The sequence below is a fragment of the Bombus terrestris genome, chromosome 4 (genome assembly GCF_910591885.1).
Source record: "Bombus terrestris chromosome 4, iyBomTerr1.2, whole genome shotgun sequence".
Classification (NCBI taxonomy): Eukaryota; Metazoa; Arthropoda; class Insecta; order Hymenoptera; family Apidae; genus Bombus; species Bombus terrestris.
This window is the reverse complement of record NC_063272.1, coordinates 752,397-775,637: the sequence shown is the minus strand read 5'-3', so window position 1 is coordinate 775,637 and position 23,241 is coordinate 752,397. Positions and strand designations below refer to the sequence as shown.

At 34.5% G+C, this 23,241-nt stretch overlaps 5 protein-coding genes and 1 long non-coding RNA gene across 12 annotated transcripts in view; 3 read left to right on the top strand and 3 right to left on the bottom strand.

Annotated features, from left to right (window-relative positions):
• The window catches only part of LOC100647483 (A-kinase anchor protein 200), a 61,707-nt gene extending 61,440 nt beyond the window's left edge, over nucleotides 1-267 (bottom strand). Inside the window, exon 1 of the mRNA XM_012318753.3 lies at nucleotides 140-267. The gene's annotated coding sequence lies outside the window, so the exon portion shown is untranslated. The remainder of the gene's footprint in view (nucleotides 1-139) is intronic.
• Nucleotides 268-785: 518 nt separating this feature from the next.
• On the bottom strand, nucleotides 786-1,969 carry LOC100647362 (radial spoke head protein 9 homolog). The gene is made up of 4 exons (XM_012318758.3): nucleotides 1,622-1,969; nucleotides 1,391-1,556; nucleotides 1,018-1,306; nucleotides 786-946 (listed from the first exon to the last, which is right to left on the bottom strand). The coding sequence occupies exons 1-4, from the start codon at nucleotides 1,846-1,848 to the stop codon at nucleotides 786-788; spliced, it is 843 nt and encodes a 280-aa protein (XP_012174148.2). The 5' UTR covers nucleotides 1,849-1,969.
• An 81-nt stretch (nucleotides 1,970-2,050) lies between these two features.
• Nucleotides 2,051-3,269, top strand: LOC100652300 (ankyrin repeat domain-containing protein 49). Its single transcript, XM_003402369.4, has 3 exons — nucleotides 2,051-2,202; nucleotides 2,277-2,437; nucleotides 2,523-3,269. Exons 1-3 carry the CDS (start codon nucleotides 2,055-2,057, stop codon nucleotides 2,856-2,858), a joined length of 645 nt encoding a protein of 214 aa, XP_003402417.1. The 5' UTR covers nucleotides 2,051-2,054; the 3' UTR covers nucleotides 2,859-3,269.
• On the bottom strand, nucleotides 3,199-20,942 carry LOC100647244 (lysosomal-trafficking regulator). Of its 5 annotated transcripts, none has more exons than XM_012318759.3 (35): nucleotides 20,812-20,942; nucleotides 18,201-18,712; nucleotides 17,702-17,940; nucleotides 16,544-16,629; nucleotides 13,209-15,907; nucleotides 13,062-13,127; nucleotides 12,633-12,787; nucleotides 12,315-12,556; nucleotides 12,071-12,240; nucleotides 11,473-11,991; nucleotides 11,157-11,261; nucleotides 10,774-11,083; nucleotides 10,538-10,692; nucleotides 10,230-10,451; nucleotides 9,942-10,138; nucleotides 9,417-9,866; nucleotides 9,016-9,333; nucleotides 8,826-8,942; nucleotides 8,558-8,758; nucleotides 8,226-8,486; nucleotides 7,773-8,163; nucleotides 7,266-7,699; nucleotides 6,952-7,187; nucleotides 6,546-6,880; nucleotides 6,244-6,467; nucleotides 6,007-6,168; nucleotides 5,696-5,940; nucleotides 5,558-5,624; nucleotides 5,328-5,478; nucleotides 5,106-5,246; nucleotides 4,817-5,034; nucleotides 4,394-4,745; nucleotides 4,181-4,317; nucleotides 3,871-4,106; nucleotides 3,199-3,798 (listed from the first exon to the last, which is right to left on the bottom strand). In XM_012318759.3, the coding sequence occupies exons 2-35, from the start codon at nucleotides 18,205-18,207 to the stop codon at nucleotides 3,324-3,326; spliced, it is 10,323 nt and encodes a 3,440-aa protein (XP_012174149.3). In that variant the 5' UTR covers nucleotides 18,208-18,712; nucleotides 20,812-20,942; the 3' UTR covers nucleotides 3,199-3,323. The 5 variants fall into 5 exon arrangements, 4 of the variants coding, with proteins under 4 accessions (XP_012174149.3, XP_048261477.1, XP_048261478.1 ...); XM_048405520.1 differs by having other exon boundaries at nucleotides 5,106-5,265; nucleotides 5,371-5,478; XM_048405521.1 differs by lacking the exon at nucleotides 18,201-18,712 and having other exon boundaries at nucleotides 20,812-20,937.
• On the top strand, nucleotides 15,808-16,161 carry LOC125385034. Its single transcript, XR_007223969.1, has 2 exons — nucleotides 15,808-15,931; nucleotides 16,018-16,161. It is a non-coding gene; the product is annotated as an uncharacterized LOC125385034 (long non-coding RNA).
• Nucleotides 20,158-23,019, top strand: LOC100642472 (palmitoyltransferase ZDHHC23-B). Of its 3 annotated transcripts, none has more exons than XM_020867720.2 (4): nucleotides 20,158-20,175; nucleotides 21,284-21,986; nucleotides 22,069-22,245; nucleotides 22,553-23,019. In XM_020867720.2, the coding sequence occupies exons 2-4, from the start codon at nucleotides 21,457-21,459 to the stop codon at nucleotides 22,743-22,745; spliced, it is 900 nt and encodes a 299-aa protein (XP_020723379.1). In that variant the 5' UTR covers nucleotides 20,158-20,175; nucleotides 21,284-21,456; the 3' UTR covers nucleotides 22,746-23,019. The 3 variants fall into 3 exon arrangements, with proteins under 3 accessions (XP_020723379.1, XP_012174150.1, XP_020723381.2); XM_012318760.3 differs by lacking the exon at nucleotides 20,158-20,175 and adding an exon at nucleotides 20,803-20,940; XM_020867722.2 differs by lacking the exons at nucleotides 20,158-20,175; nucleotides 22,553-23,019 and adding an exon at nucleotides 22,316-22,488 and having other exon boundaries at nucleotides 20,916-21,986.
• The last annotated feature ends 222 nt before the right edge of the window (nucleotides 23,020-23,241 follow it).

Genomic DNA, 23,241 nt, shown 5'->3' with positions numbered 1-23,241 from the left:
TTCGTCGAACCGGCGTCACCCGGCGTCACGCCGTGTTCCAAACTTTTGATTCAAGGTCAAAGTAAAGTGAATCAACGGGCAAAAACTTATTTATCGGCAAATAAGATACACCAGAAGTTGTAGAAATGTTTTCACTTACCGTTAGCAGCGAAATATCCTGAAGAAATTTGTCGAAATACGGATCCCAAGCACTTACAACAACACTTCACTCGAGTATGCCGGTCACTGCGCTTGTGCGTTCAAATTCTCCAACCATGAGCGAGATACTACTGCCATCTTACGTGACGAGAGGTCGACTAGCTTATCCACAAAGCCTGTTCTCAAAGGCGGCGGTTAATTCTTATTCGCATGAAAGGGAGTAATTAATTATTTATTTAAAAAAATAAGCAACGATTTATTTAGGAAACTTAGAATAGTAAAACTTTGTAAATTTAATACACTCGTTTTTTACTTTAACGTAATTTAACCATAAAAGCGTTCATAACCTTATGTTAACGAGACTTACGCGTTACAATTTGAAATGCTGGACATTTTTATTAAGAATTATTTCCCCAATTGAAGTCATTCTTAGTACTGCTGTTACTTGTAAACTTAACGAATGAAATATTATAACATACCGTAAATTACGTGTAAAAAAAAATTGATATTGAATATAGTGATTGCAGATATGTATCTGGTTGTCATAGAAAACAAAAAATAATCGAACGAATCTCACTAGTTGAATAAGATTGAATAGATTTTAGGAAAAGCATAAATTTGAATTTATTGACTTTTTATTACTACAGTTACAACATAAAGACAATATCCATATTCTTTTTCCCATGTCCAAAGTAAAGAAATCCATAATGCGGACTATGTAATTTATGATAAAACGTCATTCCAGGCCAAAAAAGATTATATAAAATCACTGATTGTTTGCCATGTAAGAACTGTAGATTCCAACATCCTAATAAAATATATTAGAAAGCAAAAAGATAACTTTCTAAAATTATTATTAAAATTTTTCTAATCAAGTACCTAATGGCACATCCATATCAATTGTATCTAAAAAATCTATTGCGTAATTATAATCAGGTCTCGTAAGTAAATTGGTATTCCATTTTTGTTGTGGGGAACGAGCGTGCAAATACGATTTTAAATACGAAGCATCTGCAACACCGAGTCCTTCGAAACTTAAATTTTCAATTACATTCCCATTGGGACACTTAAACCATGCACCACGAGGAATTATGATGGCATCTTCTCTAATCATCTCTATCGTAGCTGCCAGTCTGTCTTCCTCTTTCAGTTCTTTTGGTATAGGACCCTAACATATCAAGAATTATTGATTTTTAAACATTCTTCTCTTATTAATTTGAAAAATTAATCTCTCCAACTGTTTTTTACTTACGTCGTAATACTTTTTGGGATCTTCGTTTGGCGGGAACGGAGGATTAACATTATAAACGTTGGTGGCTATAGAAGGATCCCCTTCGAACTTATTAATTGTAAGAGGTGTCAAAAATCGTGCACATTTATTTGCTTTCGGTAGTAACAACCAATTTAAGCCATCCGTACTAATTCAGATATTCTATCTTTTTGAAATGCTCTGTTAAAGAATCGTTTTGATATGTTAGCTTACCTGTAATAATATACTTGATCGTTCAAGCAATCTTTTTCAAAACCAAACGCAATATGATAATCATTTCGAACCCCATAGATTTTACCCCAATAATAACACTTTTGAAAATGATTTTCTTTTTGCAATATTATGAGAGAATTTTGTAATAGCTGTGAGTTTTCTGTTCCCACGCATACGCCAGCGTAACCAAAGATATCTAGAGTCTCTAAAAGTTTCAGACATTCCATTTCGTTCTATCGTACCGAAATCATAAATTAGTCTTAAAACATTTTAAAAACAATCGAAAAAATGAGATGATTTTCGCATCTGAAAAAACTGATCGAATTTAATTTATATATAAGCAGTGTCTTCATACTCCAGCAGATGGATCCGTATAATATATGATAAAAACGTTTCACATAATATTGTTTATTTGATCTGAAATGAAAGAAAAATGTCATCATCCGGAGAGGAAAGTGATCAATTGACGGATTTGGAAGCAATCCGTGATCGAATGTTAAGTCAACCACGAAGTGAACGTATGCAAGTTAGTGCATGGGAAGATGACGATGATGGAGTAGAGGCTGAACGTAATGCAAAAGGTTAGATGATGATTTGGAATTGTGTATTACAATTTTTCATTATTAATTCTGTAACATGTATATATGTTTTATAGAACCTGATGCAAAAGAAATTCTGACTGCAGCGGAGAATGGCAAGCTGGATAAAGTGCAAAAATTATTAATGGAAAACCCACTATTGTTAGAATGTACAGACAAAGATGGTTATACTCCATTGCATAGAGCATGTTATGGCAATCATGTAGGAATTGTAGAAGTATGAATATTACATTTTGAACGTAATTTTTTCTTTTACAAAAGTGTTTGTAAATAAGTGCATCAATGTTTTATCTTGTTCGTAGTATTTACTTCAAGCAGGTGCAAAGATAGATGCTAAAACTATGGATGAATGGCAACCATTACATTCTGCTTGTTGCTGGAATAACGTTGAATGTGCAATGGTATTAATTGCAAATGGAGCAGATATAAATGCCAGAAGTAAAGGAGATCAAACTCCTTTGCATTTAGTATCTGCAAGTTCTCATAATTCTCCTACTTTGCAACTTCTTTTATTGCATCCAGATACAAATCCAAGATTGGTAAATTCAAGCGGAGATACAGCTGAACAGGTTGCGAAAAGAACAGGAAAGTATTACCCACTGTTTGAAATTATTGAAGATTGCTTAAATGTTATTTGAATCTATTGCTTGATATGTTTATTAGATATGTTTATATACACATGTTACAATATCATGAATGAAACAAATTTATGAAATTAGAAGTTGTAAGCATATCATTAATATACTATCAGTACATTTATAAATATGTTAATAAGTCTGTATTTCTTATACTATAACAGAATATAAAAGTATAAATGTTGATATGTTATTAGATCATGAAAGTTATCGTATTGAAAACTTTAGAAAAATAATACTTCAACAGTTGGATTTTTATCTACTAATTACAAATATAATGATCATGCGATATCTTAAGAGTTTGATGTGATTATACAAAATTATTACGAATGTGACACTAGTGTCATAATTGTAAAAAACATCCTTTTTATTTTATAAAATACTTAATAAAATGAAAACATATGTTGAATAATATTTAACATTTACATGTTGTCTATCCACTTAAAATACATTTTAGTTTTATTTACATTAGAGTGACGTTAAATTTACAAATTTTGGAGTACCATTGCTTAAACGTTTTGATCCTTCCCATATGAGAATGGTGAAGTCTTCGGTTACAGCATATAAGTGATGTTGGTCTAAAGCCCATGCTATCGCAATTACTGCTCCGCATCCTTTTATACCATTTATAATTTCTCTGACTAATCTTAAATCCCAACTACTCCATAGCCTTATTACACCATTGTCTAATCCTGTTGCAATAACATTTACAGATACTCCTTCTGGTGCGTTGCTATAGCAAAGAGCTGTTATTCTTCTTCTTGATAAAATAGATCCAACTGCCCTTGCATTGATAGTAAATACTTTCAATTCGGATTGACTGGTAGGTGTGTTTTCACTAGGAATTTCATAAGTAACTGCTATATCTCCGAGAGTTTCGCTAATCGATAGTAAACGAATAGGATAGTTGTGTTCACAGAATATGGATCTTATGTATGTCAAACTACAAAAGGATAACAAATAAGTTTAGATGTTATATGAATGTTTTTATCTATTTATTTATTAGAATACTTACCTATTTAAGTCCCAAATAACAATAACACCACTTGAGTCACCTGAAACAGCGATGCTAAATGCCCGTGACAAAAACACTGCTGTTATTCTACTTCTATGAGCTAACAGTACAGATGCTGGTATTAAAGTGAAGTCAATTTTGCTTATTACAACTGTGTATGTATGCACCGTAATTTTACCAGATAAATGACCTATCCATAGTTGTCCACAATCTGGAGCTGATCCCAAGATTGTAATCTAAAAAAAAAAAAATTATGTTATGTAATTTACAATTCAAAAAAGTACTAGAAAATAGTAATGTATCTACTTACTGGGTCAAGACCCGAAGATCTAATTAATGGCCTTGGTGGTTGCTCTTTTTTACATTTTAGTCTTACAATTCCATCTGTACCATTCCATGATACTAAAGCAGCTCCTGATACAAATGCTCCACTTAACATACTTGTGCCTAGAAAGAAACATTATACAATCTAGTTCTGCAAATGTGACTATTGAAATGTTTACATGAAATTAATGATATGTACCCTTCTCTTTTGTATAAACGAGTAATAAAGTAGTATAGCTAGGTAATCCAAAAACATCACCAGTCATTAAAGGAACTAAAGATGCTAATGGTGCTTTATGTTTATGTTTCCAACATAAAACTGGTTCATTTCCAGGAGCACCAACATAGTTTCCCCATTTTATGCCATCTACACCTTCAATAACTTGTGGTAATAAACTATGAACTATTGTATTTGCAAGATTTTGAATCAGTAAGGGATGCGCAACCGTAAATAATTGCGCTGGTGTTTGGCCATATGTTCGAACCATCGTTTCCCAAGCTTGACGTTCTAAAGGATCTGCTATTTGTTCAACATTAAATCCATAGTAGGTCTAAAAAAATAAATCCATAAATTTAAATTACACTTTTAAATATGATTGCATGAATGTTGGTATCAACATACGGCAGGATGGAAAACATTTATAGCTTCCACTGCTGGTCTACCAGTTTGCCTAAATCCGAATACCAGATCGATCCAATAAGGGAGAACTTCCCTGACAAGATCTGCTTCTAATGCTGCTCTATGAGCAAGAATAAAAAGTCGTGCATCACCTCCACACCATTTCGGTAATTCAACATCTCCAACCCGGTTACCATTTTGTCGAACTCCAAAATTAAATCCTTTAACAAAGTTTGTTTTGAATATTAATTAACTTACATATTATTTTTTGAGCCATAATTATCTATATTACCTTCGGAATTCAACAAAAATTCAGGCAAATAGAAAAACTCAGGAATTAATTCTTTCACATCTGTTGTTGAATCGCAACTAGTTAATCTCCATGTAGTAGCCAGTGCATGAAATGTTCGATCAGGAATATCAAAATTGTCGTCTTCAAAAATAGAAATAAACTGAATTATGAAAATTAAATCTCAACAATAATTCATACATCTAAAAAGCAACTTTAATTTACCTTGATAGCATAGAAACATACTAGTAAATGGTGGTAATCTTACTAGAAAGTGAAGAACTGTTCCAGAATTACTATAATGCGATCCGTAATGGAATGGTTCTTGATTTAACGCTATTAAGTTTAAACCTTCCGATAAAGCTTGTTTGAGATACTATATAAAATGGTAAATGATATTATAAACAATATTTTCTTTTATTTTTTTTTTTAATAAATATAATTAAATCACTTACGTTGTAATTATTTATATAGTGTTGTTCATTCTTTTTATCCTGCACAGCCATAGGGCGTTTGAAATTTCTAAAAAAAAATTGATTTTTCATAAATATTTCCCTGATCATACTTTTACGTATTATACTTATTATACTTACCGATAAATCTTTGGATTACTTAAATCAATTTTTTCACTTGTATAATCAGCTAATACAAATGGGAATACAGGATACTGCATTAAATCATTATATGAACGTCCGGCTAATTTATTTAGACAAGTAATATATTCCCAATTTGTTAATGCCCCACTTCGCCACAACGAGATAGCTTCGTTTAAATCATCACCAGGTATTCGTCTCGGTAAATTGCAAGCAGATAATTCCGTTACAAATTCATCTCTTTCCTGTGAGTTAAATATCATTATGAAGAATTTTATATAGTATTTATTTTTAAGATAAGATATATGTACCTTTGAAGAATTAAATGCTAATAAGTAAGTTCTTCCTGTAATAAGGAATATTTCAATAGCTCTTTCTTGTAACTGATATCTTCTTCGATGCAATTCTCGAATATCTTCAAGGCGCCAAGCTGTTCCACCCACCATAGCCAAATCCAAGCCACCTAAAGCTATCTGTAATTATTATGTATCCAATTAAATGTATAATAATGAATTCATAGAATAATAAAAGGGTTAGCAGAATCGTACATCTGTGTGCAGTAGAACATCAGGATTATCAGGAACAAAATAAAGACATGTTTCACCAATAAGAACTTCACCAGATAATTCAGCTCTAGGTGTAACTACTTTGGCTGGAGACATTTTACGTATTCTTTCACTGGTATGCAGTCGCTCGATTAATGCTGTAGCATTTGCATCTTGTCGATTATTCGTAAATAAATAAGATAAAGGGGCTTCGATCTTTACTGTATCTGTACGCCAAAAAATGAAATTTATGTAAATACAAACAAATTGAATGAAAATAATTAATAGAATAATAGCAATCAAACCTAGCCTGTCTTGATATTCGGTCATAAAAAATCTTCGATCAATGTTTAAATGACACCGCTGCAATCGTATTCTAACTCTAGCAGGACCCTCCGTAGGATCTAGTTCCCAATTTCTTGGATAACTGTTTGGAAAATGCCAAGGGGCTCTTTCATGCGTTAGACGTCTTGCTAAATCTCTCCATTTAGCAATTGCTTGAGCTTCCATCGCTCTTGAATGTTTCAGTCTTTCCATTAATACTTTACGTTCTCGATTTTGTTCTTCCACGACAGTACGCGTTATAGTCATTGCACTTTCCGTTAGTTGTTTAGCAAGTACATCAAATCTGTTGGCAATCCTAATAAACAAGAAAAATATTTTGTAAAACAAAGGAATAAAAAATATAACACTCTATTTAATTTTACTTACCTTTGAATTGCAGGAAGATTATTGTCGATCCATATATCTCGATCTCTCATCAATTCTCGTCTTAGCAATGCTAATTCTTCATTCCATATTCCAGGACTAGCTTGTTCTATTTCTTTTGCTAAATCCCATATACTCAAAGCTTCCTTCAATTCTATACATATCCTTGCATCAGCACTAGGCATCTCATCTCGTCTTTGTAAGAGATCCCAAAAGAAGACAGCGAACTTTTGTTCTACCTGATATATGTAAATGCATTGAAACATATACATAAGAAAATAGAGAACAGATAAATATGGATTAATCGATAGACTTACTTGTGGATGAACTTCCAAAAGAGAGGACAGAATTTCACGAGCTCTCGGCTCTTCCATTAGTGATCTAACAGCAAAAATCCTCGTATTATTACTTTGATGTGGTCCAAGTAACCACACCATTAATTTGGCCGTATATTTTCTTAAAGCGTGTCTGGTTGACCATCCGCTACTCCAATGATTTTTTTTTTGTAGTGGATTACAAAGACCATGTAAAAGTATTGAAAACAATCTTTTAGTTAACTGTAACTCGTTGCCAGAAGGTGAATCATCAGCTGCTGTTATAAATTCAGCAGCACGGCTGAGAACAATGCGAAACCGTTCAAGCAATTCTCCTTTGCTTGGTTCGCGTAAGGTTGTGATGGAAGGTGTATGTAAACTCGCATAGCTAGATGATCGAGAACCATGATCACTCTGTTCACTGGACGTTGTAAAAACTAAAAAATACGATACTGATAAAGTGTAGAAACTGAAATTTTATCTTTTCATTATTTGTAATACAAGTGCTACCTGAAGTTATATGGGAAGCTGAGGCTAGATACGATGCTGTACTACGTAATCGGAAACTTGATTGATTTGAGACTTTCGTTATAAGAACGTCGAGTTCTCCATCAAAAAGTGCTACCTGTGCATCTCTTACAACTGATATACACGTTCTATTTTTAATGTAGTGAGATTTTTCTTTCAATTCCATATGGTTTAATATCAAATGCAAGTCTAGGACAGCTTGCATTTGATGATTTCCTGGGGATTCCAAAAGTTTTGTGGCAATGGCCACAAAAAGTACATGAATATCTCGATGAAGAGATGTAGAACCACTTTTATGGACACTTCCTACTAATCCTTGAACTAATGATTCAATCAAACCTTGTTCCAAAAGCATTCTCAAAGCAGTAGGATTCTGAAAGTAAATTTTGTTAATTAATTTTTTTTAATAAATGAGACCGAATTACGATATCGTACCTTTGCAATTATGTCAGTCATAAATGATACGATTGGTCTAACTACATTTGATTCACTAGCTGCTGCTTTCGCTATTATAGCCATTAATGGAGGCATTGCAGCCAGAGTTGGGCCTCGTAAAGCTAAATTTTCTAAAGCAACTACCAATGATTCACTTCCAGGATATAATGCTATTTGGTTTGCTAAATGTATAAAATATTTTTGCTTTATAAATTTGTTGACTTCCTCATCACTAGCACGTTGTAAATATATTTGTACGACCTATAAGTTAACCAGTTATTATAATACTTGAGTGAAAATAGAACTTACTTCCTTTTTACATCCTATCATACCTTAGCTAGTGCTGTACGAATCCTAGTGTCTGGATTATTAGCCAGTACAAGTAAAAGTTCAGCTCTTAAAACGTGTTTCAAAACCGATCCAACTTGGCTATCAGGTAAAACCCTAACTGCATCTCGGAGGAGTAATAAAAGTCCTTCACAAACTAAACCTTGACAAGCTTTTCTTTCATCCATCCACGTAGATTGTTTTTCCTATGTAAAAAATCAGAGTTTGCAGTAAATTATAATTAATAAACAGCAGACTTAATTACATACTTACGTTACTAAGAGGGTTGGATCCATCACTAGCTGCGATTCCTGAATCCTCTCCAGCACTGGTATCTTGAGGACGACCATTTCGGCGTTCTTTTCTTTTAGGCATTCTATTTCTCTGAATCTAAAAAAGTAATTTCAATCGAATTTTATCTTTTATTACTTATTTTACAACCTATTTAATAGCAAATACGAACCTGTATATTTGTTAAACCTTTATCCAATTTACTATTTTCAATAGTTTCTATGGATTCATCTAAAGAGTTGGAAGTTACTGTAGCGGCAACTTTTACAACTTTTTTTTCTCCAATCGGTGGTAACAAAAAATATATATTGTGTCTTGAGTGTGTAATATAAGTTTCAGATGCTTGATGAACCAGAACTAAGTAGTCAGTAATAGCTACTAGATGAGCAAATTCTGGAGGTGCTCCCATAAGTGCTCTAATCAATTCAACCACTGCAGTTCCTGTTGAAGAATCAAGCACAGCACCAAACTCATCGTACATAAAATGCTCCTATAATAAACAATAAGATATTTTTATGAATTCTTTAGTATATTTATTATAAAATACAGTATTTACAAAAAATATTAAATTACTTTGCATAGTGTTAAAATGGTATCAACAATTCCGACTCTATTTAATTGAGCTGCGTTGAACTCACGCTGTGAATGTTGATCTCTTAATAATAATAACAACGCTTGCAATAGCAAATTTAATGTATCATATTTTGCCCATGTTCTCCATGCGGTCAATGCACCTTTTATTAAATCTGGATCCGTAATAACAGCTTCGCAATTTTGTGAAACTAAATGATTACCGCTGCCGATATCTTTTATTAGGATCGAACTATCACAAGCTGCATCTAACATTGCTTTCAGAATGTGTCTACCTGTGTGACATCGAGGTGATTCTAAAATGCATAGGATTAAAGATGTTCCATCTTCTGATCGGTACTGATTTAAAAGTTCAGAGTCATTCCGTATTAACTGTAGAACTATTGAAAGAGCTAATGCTTGCTCTTCTTCTTTAGAATTTAATTCGACTATCTATAAATTTATTTAATGATGATCATAAGTAATCATAATTGACAGTATTAAATATTTCTGTATAATTATGCTTACTCTTGCGAACAAATATAAAAATATAGGTACACCGCCTGCTAAAATGGCAGCGGGTACAAGACCTCTATACTGTTGGCATTCTAATCGAGCAGAAAGTATCGGAGTCACAGATAAAGGTGGTTGCTGTGAAACTCTATGTTCCGGTGCAAAAACAACTCTAAAACCTGGTTGACCCGGAAATAGATTTCTTACCACAGCTAAAAATAAGCATGTAATATTTATGCAAGAGGAATTAATGATTATCAAGCATTAATTAACAAATATAAACTTATGAAGTAATAAACCTACCAGCTGGATTTGCAATAGCCTGAGGATATAAATGAACAATATTGGGGTTTTGAGCTTCATAACTAAGAAGCAGATTATCTTGCAATTCAGCCAATTGCGAATTTGTAGCATCCATAACTGTATCCCAATCGATTTTCGTCTCAGATACTTTAGTTTCAATAGCGTGTCTTAAGTACGTTCCGCCATATGATTTCCTTCGACTTGTATCAAATTTTCCTCCCTCTATATTAGATAAAAATATAATTGGCTATTCGCTCGTTCTCTCTTTCTCCCTCTCTTTTATGTTATATCTCTGTTATGGTACTCACCAAATCGTATTTCTCGTACACCATCTAAAGCGCCAGATGCAATTAGTTGCGTAAAATCTGGCTTCTCTATGTTTAAAGTACATTCTGCAAGATTAGTATAATTAGGGCCAAGGCTTGCTAGGTATAATGCTCTCTCCTTCGTAAATACTGGACATCTATAAATTAATGTTTAACATTGCATACATATGATATAATTATTAATTGGTAGTTATATGTCTCATAAGAAAGATGCGCACCTGAATACCATTAAATTTCCAAGATACCAAGCACCGATAGTGCTGGATCCAACTTGTCCTAATAAAACACACGTAGTGCCAGGTTTCCTCACTAGCAGCCCATCAAATGGCAATTGCGCATTAATTTCTCTCCACCCATCTACCCAAAGCACGACTTCAACTACCGCACTGTGTTTATTCAAAACTGTGTCTTTGAAATTCAATGCTAAATGATGCCATCGACCAGAAGAAAGCATACCAATTACAGATGTTTCCGAAACTGTTCTATTCATTTTGTCATCTGGCCGAGTTAATCGTAAAATTAATTTATCTGAAATATAAAAGAAAGGAATAAAATACATTAATCATACTAAAAAGTTAAAAGTCTATTTAAAATAGTTTACCTGATTTAAGATCCAACCACGTTTCAAGCACCAGAGTCTCAAATCCAATAGACATCAAATGAATAATCGATGTTGGTGTAGGTGGAGATGACGAACCTGCTACGACTGATATACCCAAGAAAAGATCAGACATCGATTGGTCTTTCCACGATAATGTGTAGAGCATGCATTGAATACAAAATAATAAATATATTGCTACATTTGATAAAGTTATATGATGGACTTGTGGCAAAAGTCTTAGAAGAAAGTATTAAATTGATTATATATATGTATATATAGTTAGTTCTGTTAGTTCTTAGTAAACCACTTTACCAACCTTCACGACTCCAATTATCAGACAGTATACCCCAATCGGACAAACTCTCATCATCTGAATCGAATAATGGTGAAGTATTAATCATTGTTCCCTTGTTACTAACGGGTAATCCTCTTTCAACTCTCAACCACATAGAGGCGGAACAACCATGCAACCAAACTGGCCAAGCTAGTTCTGGACCAATTGGTAGACACGTTGCATGCACAGACCATGGACTGCATATACCCGATGTAAAATGTCTTTTTCGGAAATTATTTACAAGATTTTCAACCTTTTCCAGATTCTTATATTCTTCCGATTGAATTTTCAATAATATTTTCGCATCAGAAGGTACAGGAAAAGATATGATAAAATTTGGTTGTGGACGTGCAGCTGAACCTAGATGGAAAAGCGGTTCCAACAACGGTTGTAGAGGTGGTTCATCAACTTTGAACAAAGACAAGTACATGACTAGCTCTGAGGGCGAAATCGATTGTGTCGCTAGCAAAGTAAATACTTCTAGCACAGCATGTTGTAGATCTATAATAATTTATTATGTAATGTTGTAAAAAGGATCGGTATGTTATGTACTATAAAATAGTTTATATATTAAAAATACCTTGATATTGGGTATCTCTATTAGTAAATATATCCCTGAAGCCATTTAACATCTTTGTGATTACACCTGAACTTGCAAGTGCGGCACTACTCGAAGCACTTTCTCTGCACGTGACTGCAACTTTTCTTAAGCCAGTGGTTATAATACATGCTTTCTCAGCATCCAAACCTCTGCAAAAGAAATATCATTTATAATATTATTATCACATGTATAATTTCTATATTTCGTACAATCAAATACTTACTGTTTACTGAAATGAATTAATAAATCCACTGCCAATAGGCATAATGCCGGATGTGCATTTGCATGACCTCTGGGCTCAACTATCGGTCCTAAAGAATTACTTCTTTTTACGGAATTACTATGTAAGCTTTGTGCTGGTACTTCTACGTCTGCTTCGTAACCATCATCAGCTGTAACATATTCACCCGTACTACTGTCATCGGCGGCACAATCTGGTATCGTGTCCAGTGTCATAATCGGTAACTGCAACGAAAAATGGTATCCAGATAACTAAATGAATCATTCCAATTTAGAATAAATGAAATAGAATGAAAGTTACCCTAGGACGAGTACACTGCGGTATAGTTTCTTCATGAGCTGGTTTTAACATAGAGACTTTTAATAGAACTTCCACGATGACAGCTAATCCACGACCCAATTTAATTCCTGCGTCCATCAGCGCTCTTCCTAATTCCATAATTATGTCACGATCACCTGTATCATACGTTGTTTCATATATTACTTTATGCACAATATAAAACATCCATATACGATAAAATACTATGCGATGAAAGAGAGATTTAACGAACAGTAGATAGGTCGAGATGTTTACTGGTGTCAAGTATTATGTGAACTGCTTTTACGGCTAATAAATTCACATAGCTTATTGGGATTTTAATCTGCAGCTGTACGCGGCGAAAGAGCATGTGGAACGGAAGCATACTTGGAATACCTATGATTCACATTCATCATATAAAAGTATACTTACACAACGGGGATATTAGACAGCACGTTAACAAAGTCTCAAAGAGTCTGTGCGCTGATTTATTGGTGTCTAAAAGGAAACAAGTATGTAAATGTAAATCCAGATATTTTTATATGTGGTACAAACCGTTCTTTGTTTTTTAGAATATACCTGTGATGATATCTGTAGAGATATGTGTAGCCAACGTTATAAAAAGCTGCCAAGATTTTTGCGACACGGGATGTAGCGACAGTTGAGTTCGAAATTTTGGACTGTAAAGCGTTATTCCAGCTGCGGTCCTCCACGCGACACTAGCCTGATACAGATTTATTTTCTTACTTGTATCTGTTTCGTTGTCAATTTCCGAGCATGATGCATTATTAATCTCAGAATTATCCCATATTTTTAAAAGGCATGAAGTTGTATTGATCGATTCCTTCACGTCACTTTGTTGCTGCAAGGTATCGCTTTCTATGATAGTACTTGTTTCTTCAACATTCTGATCGTCTAATTCCACGCGAGGAATTTGGTTTGCTACTTGTTCTACGTATTTCTCATCGACAAAAGTATTCGCCGAATTGTCCAAAATATCCAATAATTCACTCGTTTCCTTTTCAAGGGAATCGAACAAAAATTTAAGGGCAGATTTCTCCGTATCTAAGAGATCGGATTCCACGTGAGTCGTCTTCCAGATCTCGACAATGACGGCGACTTCTAGGAGAGCGTAGACATTTCTCGTGAAAGTTGTGTCTGATAACAAAGTCAATACTTTTTCCAACCCATTAATCTCAGTGAATCCTTCATATATTTGCATGTTTACTATCAAATAAGATATTGCATAGAGGCAAGATTGAATTAGAAATTTTGCGATAATATTTTCTTTATTAGCTGTATAATAGATTTTGGCTTTCAAAAAGGTTGGATAAAAAATGTTTAGAAGCAATTCCCGTCTAATCTGGAATTTAGAAGAAGGCCCAATTTTTAGAAGATGAGCCATTATAATATAGCATAATTTTGAATCATCTGGCGTCAATAAATCTGCATACATTTCCAGAAAATCCCAAGAATATGTTGTAGATCTGTCACAGGTGGTACATACTTCTGATTCCGAATAAGCACCGAGTTCTTTAAAAAAGATACGCTCTAGGAATGTCACGGCTGGGATATAAATTGTCGGTTCTCGTTTCTTTAAAAGAGTGATGATACTAGTCATGAGTATTCTGGGTGGAAAACAACAACACGTTCCTGCCGTTGTGAAAACTTTGATTAATCTGACTTGCAACTCGCTGACGAAGGGATGAGAATGCTTGAGAAGATTAGTGAGTATCATAAAAAGAGACGAAATGCAACATGCTTCTTTCATAACGGCGCCAACGATCGGCTGAGCATAAGGCGCCCCAAATATATCCGAATGGTGGTGGATTTGAACGTCATTGATACAGGATTTGTGTTTTGTTCTGTTGCAATGAGCTACGTGCGAAATATCACGTCGAACGGACTTCAAGCCGCTGGTTAGCGCACCTATCATATCAATGATCTTTTTGGCACGGATTACTGACTTCGCCGGATCAATGCTTGGCAGGTCAACGATCGCAAAAATTGTTCGCTCCACCAGTTTTCCATCCTGGCTCTCCGTAAATAATTGAAATAGTTCTAAAAAGTCTGACAATTTTTCTACTGCGCTACCTTGTTGGTGCAGCAGACAATAAAGAAATGCTATTATTGCGTAAATGGTGGCAAAAATGAACTCTTGCAAAAGGGAACCTTCCTCCGGTGAAAAAACATTTACCGGCTTGCTACAAGCATCCTCGAGTAATCTTAAAGTCATAGGCAATAAACCATTGTGAATAACAGCGGTGGTTGGTTCATTTGCTCGTAATACGCGTTCCAATGCTGTAAGCATAAGCCTAGCAGCCGCAGCTTTCAACGTAGCACATTCAGTGCCAGTCAAGCTAACACTGTCTATACCGAATTGTAGGGACCATAACGTATCCAAGGCAAATTTTAGAACTTGTACAGCCGGTGTTTGTTCGGCTGGAGTATCGTAATCTCGTAGTCCTTGAAGCAATTGAATAATCAAAAGACTCGTCTCAAAATTATTAATCCTAGCATCTAGAACATCCTTGATCCGCTCATCTATGTAATCTCTCGGTGTTTTCTTTGCCGGTCGGATAGGAAGCTTATAAAGTACTGCTTGCCATTTCTGTTCCTCGTCGCTTCTGATAACTGAAGTGAAATACTCGAAATCCATAGGGTTCAGGTGGATCTTTAGCGTGAGTGATCGTGCCTGATCCATACCATCTGTCAGCAATTCGGACTCGCTGCTCGCGCTTTCTGGTGTGTTGCGACGCGCTTCGGAAGTTTCAAATGATTTTTGCTTGCAATAGATCGGCACCTTGGTACCGATACTATGTTTACGACCTGCTCTCCTTCTCGACGATACATTGCCCTCGTAGGAAACACCGTATCGGTTAGATTTCGTCTTTTTACGTTTCACATGCGACACGATATCTATCGTGTCGACGGTGTCGTCGTTGTAGTAAAATTTTACGTAAGGATTACGTGTGGTACCATCTATCGAAGAATACGTGGATTCGTTCAATGAAACAGAATTGGCTTTATTACTCGTTTCCTCTTGTAGGACAATTGGATACAAAGCTATAAGTAGAGCAACCAATTCTCGCCCACAAGAAAGTCCACGAACACCAAGTAATTGTAGAACAGCCAAACAACGCCAACCACGATCCTGAGCCAAATACTTCCTCAGTCTAACAAGTTCGTCCCCGTCGATTCTCTTTGCGCAAAGTTCATGAACATCAGACAGCAGCTCGCAGGCTATAAGGGTAGATACACCACCACCGCCGACCAAACTGGAATGGATATTTTCATATTGGGTATTTTATATTTCTATCTTATCCATCGTATTGGATATCTTCTTATTATCATCCCGATACGAGTTATTGTGGAAACGTTCATACAGGTATGCAATCTTATTTTCAATGAGAGACGCGATATCTCCGAGGGAAGTTTTGAAAGTGAAATCAAGTAAAATTTCGGTAAGCAACAGACAATCATGTGTAGGGCATTAAGTGACACTTGTGATTAATAAATTTGCTAAATTCTACTAAGGTGTAATTTTTATTTTGATGAAATACTAGCAAAGATATTGATCGAAGGTAATTCTTGCGAAGAAAGTGATCATGCGCTAACGGAATAAAGGTGAGACGTACAAACGTAAAAAGTTACGTTAATCAAAACCACAGACGTGGGATCATATTTTCAGATTGTGGTCAACGACCACTGTGTCGTTATAAAAATCTATGTCGTTACTTCTTTATTTCGTTTCTCGAAAAATAATATTAAAATAATTCAATAATAGATTAATTTTACATTTATTCTCCTACAACACGAATATTTTTAGAGAAAGGTATTTGTTATTTCGACTATTACCATACGATAAAATTAAGCAGTTATAAGAAATTTAATTAAGTGACATGTAATCTTACCAAAAAGATAGAGCATCTTTCACATCTCGACCTTCGTTTATTTGGGCAAGAAATTCCGCGAGGAATATATCCAACCACTGTGATTTCTAAATAGAAAAAACGTGCAATTCATAATTTAACTTATTAACTATAAAATAAGTCATTAAATCGCAATAAAAAAATTATCACAATAAAAACAAAAGATTATCAAAAGTCCGATGTTAAATGCTAATTACTATAGTCTAAATAAATATAAATAATTAATTCTCTTTTAGCAACACTGTGCCTTCTAGATTTGATCGAACAATAAGAAAAACATTACGACAGAGATACAAACATCACGAAAAAATGATAAATATAAAGTACTAAATTCTATAAAAAAGGATACAAAGATATTGCTTTCTTTAATTTTCGAAATGCAAAATGATTATTGCACGTGCCGCAGTACGCCTGATAAAATAATCGGCTCGATGGAAACAGCGACCAAAATATAAAAATATAAGGATTGAAATTACCCAAATATCTTAATTTTACAATTATCTTGTACAATTCGATAGCTTTGCTACCAAGTGGCATAATTGGCAAGAATGCATATTATGTTATTTCGAGTTTGTATTTAAACAAACATTCATCATCGTATTTTTTGTCAGAGGCAAGCGATTATCAATTCATGAATTTTACTGATATGAATTGTCTGATGCAAATTTTCTGTAGTTGCTTCAACTTGCCAAGTACATGGGAAGAAATCGATAGTGTTTACGTTACATGGGACAGAGAATCACTTGTTATTTCGATACACGCGAAAAAATATCGACAAGCATATAAGTTACGCGTGACTTATAAGTCATCTTGAGGCGAACATAAGGTACTGTTTAGTCATGATTAACAATGATTACGAAATGTCGCTTAGTGAAACGTGGTGAAGAATAACAAGACGAGGTAAATGCATTTAAATAAAAATGATCATTGACTAAGTTTTTACCGTTTAGATAGAATATTTCAAAGAGAAAGGATATAGATACGTGAAGATAAAAAGTTAGAGTCTCCTCTGCTCTTCGATGTGCCAATTGATCTATCAAATTTGAATCCTCGTCTTTATAATAATTTTGGCGAAGTGACAAAAAGGGATAAGGAAGAAATCGTGGTGGATAGAAATTCATAGATCTAGGGATCGTGTACCTCATAGCTTTGCGGTTCTGCGTGAATGAAATGATCCCACAAAATCTGCAGTTTGTTAGTCGAAGCCGAAGACATTACTAGACGTTCTTCGAACTCCTTTTCGTCGTCTTCCTCCCTGTCTTCTGTCCTCAACCGGGTATCCTCCTCATAGCTCAAAAACTCGTCGAAGCTGAACCATGGATAAAAGGTGTCCTCGGGTAATCTTCGAGGATCACTGCTAAGACACGCAACCCGATCACCTGAAATATCGAGATGTCTATACGTTTATGCCTTATAAGTTTCAACGTTCGCTTGAAATCTGAACGCATTTGATCGATTCGCTGCGTCTAGCGCGTTGCTACTCTCGTCACTGAACAAATATCCTCTCGCTGGATCTCCGCGGTTTCGAACACCTCGCGCTTATAGCACGTATTGCGTTGGGAGTTGAGGTTGCTCCTCGCATACATGCGTCTATGTATACGATCTTTGTATGCGTTTATGTCGATCAAGTACAGCTTACATAACATCCCCACGAGTCCACGACAGACCAGTTCCTAGCCTTCCACGGGAAGCCTGAAAGCTTCTCAACCCACGAAGCACGGCCTACGAGAGAGCAGTAACCCCGGATTCATAGATCGCTGCACGTCGCCGTTACCACCAACACCACAACCAACATCACCGCTACCAATAGCACTGGAACATGGTGACACAATTCATCACCAGTTGTTAACACAACAGTACAAGAACCCGGGTCTACGAGCATCGGCTGCTTCTTATCAACCGATTTACTCTGGAGTCACACGACGTTGCCTCCTTATCGCTTGGTCTCGACCATAACACGATTTGTTCTTATACCTCGAAAAACGACTGTACCAAAGTAGCCGAACGAAGTTCGAGAACGCATCTACTTATCTTTTCTCCGACTCGTTTCTCCAATTCCCATCGTGGAATCCCCCAAGTTCCCACCAATCGATCGATCCAGCGGAAACGAGACTGTCAATACCCCCGATTGCTGTTTAATGTTTCTTCGTCCTAAGCAAATGATCGGAAATGTACGTTAGACCACCACCGAGATTACCACCACCAAGGATCATGACCTCTTCAACTGATCTACACTCGTTCCGGTCAAGTAAATATGACGTATTCCTTTTATTACAATTTTACTAGGAGTAAACGTGATGGTCATTGATCTTATGTCCTCGAAACTTTACTTTCGAATCGATAATATAAATAGACACAGAACAACTCGAAACAACACGTAAACAATGTCCCAAATGAAATCGCATCGTGCACAATACTAGATCACGTACTCCATTCGATAGATGCAGCTATACAATTCTATACAGTGACTTTCGCTTATATCGAATTCCCTTTTTTCTTTTTTCTTCCTTCTTTCTTTTTTTTCCTGTTAAAATATTCAAGTATTCTCCAATGTTGCCAGGATCTAATTATCTTACTCGAACGAAATATATAAAATCGAACCGCATATAAAATTATATAACCGCATATAAATTAAATATTTTGACTGAAGTGGCAAATTTGCGACACATTAACGAGCTACTACGAGGCTGCTTTGTCGTCTGATTTTGATAAGTCTTCAAATCGAGATCCACATACGAACTGTCCAGTATGCGATATAAGAAAGGGGCAGGCTAGTGACGAGCCTTCCGCAGGTTAAAGAGACCCAACAATCGGTTTCTTTCTTCGACGAAAAAACGTAATCCTAAGAGACTAGTTACCTCTGTACAAGTCTATACAAGTAAGACATAATGGTAAACCTTGAATTTGTTGACTAACATATATGTATGTTATCTCTCTAATTAAGAAACGTAAGAAATATAAATAATGCTCTAGATTCTATTGTAGATATTGTATAATATTCCAATTCGTAGGATTTCGTAATATTGCATATTACGAAATTAACACTATTATCTTATTGAAATTACATGTACTACATATCCATAAATATATACATTGAAATATGTACGTTAAGCGGCATCGAATGATTTTACAGTATCAGAATTATCGAATTGTACCATGTTTCCTTCCCACCTAGTGCTAAAAGCCGCAAGAGGAGAGTCTGGTAAACAATGATAACTTGATAAAACAATTCGAACACGTGCGATCAATTGAAAACAGTTCCAGTAGGCAGCAACCGTGCAGCCATAATTGATCAATCTTTGACTTGTATAGACGATTCTTTATTGTGCCGTATGATTATCTTAATAGCGTTCTACCCCACTGTTCTTTAATTAGCTTCGCCTCGACAGTGCGATAATAATGTTCGTCTGAGTCTTCTTCTTCGCGAAAAACCAATCGATATTTGTACCGCGTGTGTCAATGGAAGAAAGAAATACATTTATTATAATGTGATATTTAGTATAACAGATAAGATTGTGGTATTAGGTTACAATAAGGTGTGTTATTTTTTCAAAGTGATTACAAATTTTCAATGGTGGATCGTTGTGCAATCATGAATCGATAAAATAAATTTGGTAAAGCATTGATCAACTAACATAATCACTAATGTTAATGTATGATAGCATTCATTTAAGCGCCTGTTTCGGCAATAACCTTATTGATGTTACGTTTTGCCTTACCAACATAGATTAAGCTTTTTATCCTGGCCTTGACTTTTATATTTCCCTTGATTAAGAAACTATTTTTCAAATCATGCTCTTCGACGATGATTACATTTCTTCGTGATTAAAGAATTTCATTTCACTAAGAAGTCGTACCTACTTTCGCTAATTTTGTATATTTTCCATTTAACGATTTTTATAACTGTATAACTTTTTCTATAATCTCTACGAGAGTGTTAAATACCAAATAACAAGTACTAGACCGAGATAAGAGTTGACCTTCGATGTTTTTGTAAAATGTTGATAATTTAAGATATTCCAATTTTTTCTGACAATTTTTTCCATTGAAGTTGGCTTTATTTTCAACTTGCGTCATATTCCCGCTATGCGCTTCACGTTTGCAGTTTCATGCGCAACGAATTACAGCAAATGTCAGGTAGGAGAATGACGAACGCGTAAAACAAAGTGGCGAAGTGGCAATAGCAATACTGCAATGCTTTTGAGAAAAGCATCAACGGTTGTTTCAATTGTCTACGGTGTATTTGTTACCTGAGTTGAGTGAATGGAATCCGTGAAAGAATTTTTGAACGATTAGTCACAGTTTTGAATTATTGGAATACAATATTGACACCATTGTTCTTGCATAAAGTACACATTACATACGGCAAATGCCATTGGGTACTGGAAATGAACACTATTATACTTACTCTTCCTGTGATTTTTGCGCCATTTTCAAAATAGTATTAGAAGTGTTATTCCTCGCAATATTTTTCGAAAAATAACAATACGTAATAGCGAAATAAAATATGAGATTTAGAAAATATTTTACTGTATCAATTGATTTTGTTTTTAAGTAAAATGATCTACCGTTTATTTGATAAGAAAATTTTGGTCAAAAGAAAGGCATTGATTCGTATAGAAACAATGGTTCTTTGCTAAAGAAAAGCTTCATTTGAATAGATAGTTGAAGAATTGAAAATTTTTATAATTAGTGATTTAATTATATCTATTATTTTAAAAGGTACTGCCGCTTGTGCTTACGCACGATATTTTCAACAAATGTCAGTTTGAAATTTTATATTCGTGAAGGAACAACGTTCCGTGAAACATTTCTAACCTTTATTTTGGTATTCTTCCATTAATCCTCCATGCAAGTGTAAACTTATTGCTTTGGAATATAATTATTGATAAAAAATGACTATGTGGGAAAGGCTACGGAATCCCTGTGGTTGGAGAGCTGGTGCTAAGCAAATTTCAGTCGATGCAATGATACCAATATTTGCAGTCCCAACATTGGCAATAATAGCCGCGCAAACAGTGTTATGTACTATAATTATATTTATTGCAACACCAATATTGGTGTATTACTTGCATCACAACTTCCTCAGATTTCTTCTACGTACCAAATTTTTTTTAATGTGGACAATTACCAGTGTAGTTATGTTGATGCTGATCTTTGAAATTAGTGTTGTACCATTACTAGAAATTTTGCTAGAAGAAAATCTAGTATTTATAATGTGTGTTGTGGGTGGTATATGGTGTGGCTACATGACTAGATTAAATGCAGATTCTGCAACTCAAGAAGGTAGTTTAACTCAGGGTTTAGAGCTTGGCGAAGGAAGTGGAGAACTTTGTATTACATGTAGAAGAAGAGCACCTCCTAAAGCGCATCATTGTCGAATGTGTCAGACATGTATTCTTAATAGAGAATATCATTGTAAATGGTACAACTCTCTTTACGATAAAAATAGATTTTATCTTACGTAATAATACAGATGTATTTAAGATAAGTATTTTATATTTTAGGTTGGATTGTTGTATAGGTTCAAGTAATTTAAAATGGTACTTGAGATGTTTATTCTTCTCAGCTATAGCTTTTATTTATGGTTCTAATTTGACTATGACTAGTGTATGTCATCCATTTAAACTTATTGGTACTGTTCTTTTACCAGATGATTGCAGCGACGTATATCATCAATTAGAGTATGTATTTTTAAATTAATGTATAATTTTGAAATTAATGATATCCAGAGTATAAAATTATATTCTGCAGAAATACAACACTTTCCATTATTCAGTCTGAAAGCTAAACTGGAAAGATACCAAGGATTTACAATGCAAACTTTAATAATCATAAGATATTGATAATTGTTGAGACTTGTGTTAACGTCATAAATATTGTAATATCTCTTATTTGCTTTCTAAGAATATAAGAGTTATAGATAACGTGACATGCAACTGTTTGCTTTGGGTACCCAATCTAAGTATAATAATGTACATATTGTTCCAGCATTGCCCTTTGCTTCATCTCTGCACTCTACAGCTTGCTTGTTGGGCTAGTGGTAGTTTGTTATTTAATATATCATCTTTGGTTAATTTACCTTGGTACAACATCGAACGAACGACGTCTTCTGGAAGCTGGAAGTCCATATGACCATGGAATGTTAAAAAATGTATCTCGATTATTTTGTTGCAAAACTTAGATATTAAATGTAGACTAAACTATTAAACTTACTTTGTATGGAAGGTGATACTTTGTACTATGTAAAAGATATTAGAAAAATTGAAACAATTGAGGCCAAACAGCAGGCATAGCAATATGTGAAAACACACACTTTAATATTTATTTCACAATGCATTTTAATATACTTTAATACTTATCCTTGTTCTTTCTTTATGATAACAAGGTATGTACTTAATACTCTTAAGCTATTGCTCATAATATTAAACTTAATAAAAACATATCATGATGTAAAAGCGTTGATCTCAGTTATAGTTTTAATTTTATTCTATTATTGCGCACATCACTTATATATTTATTATAACTGTGATAAAATGGCCATTGTACTAATTAGCACAATAAAATATATCACTCAATTATGTTTAGTAGATCTAAGGTTTAAACATAAATTAGCTATGATAAATATTTACATTTTTCCTATACAAAATAATGTAAAATGAATAACGGCCGTTTATGTT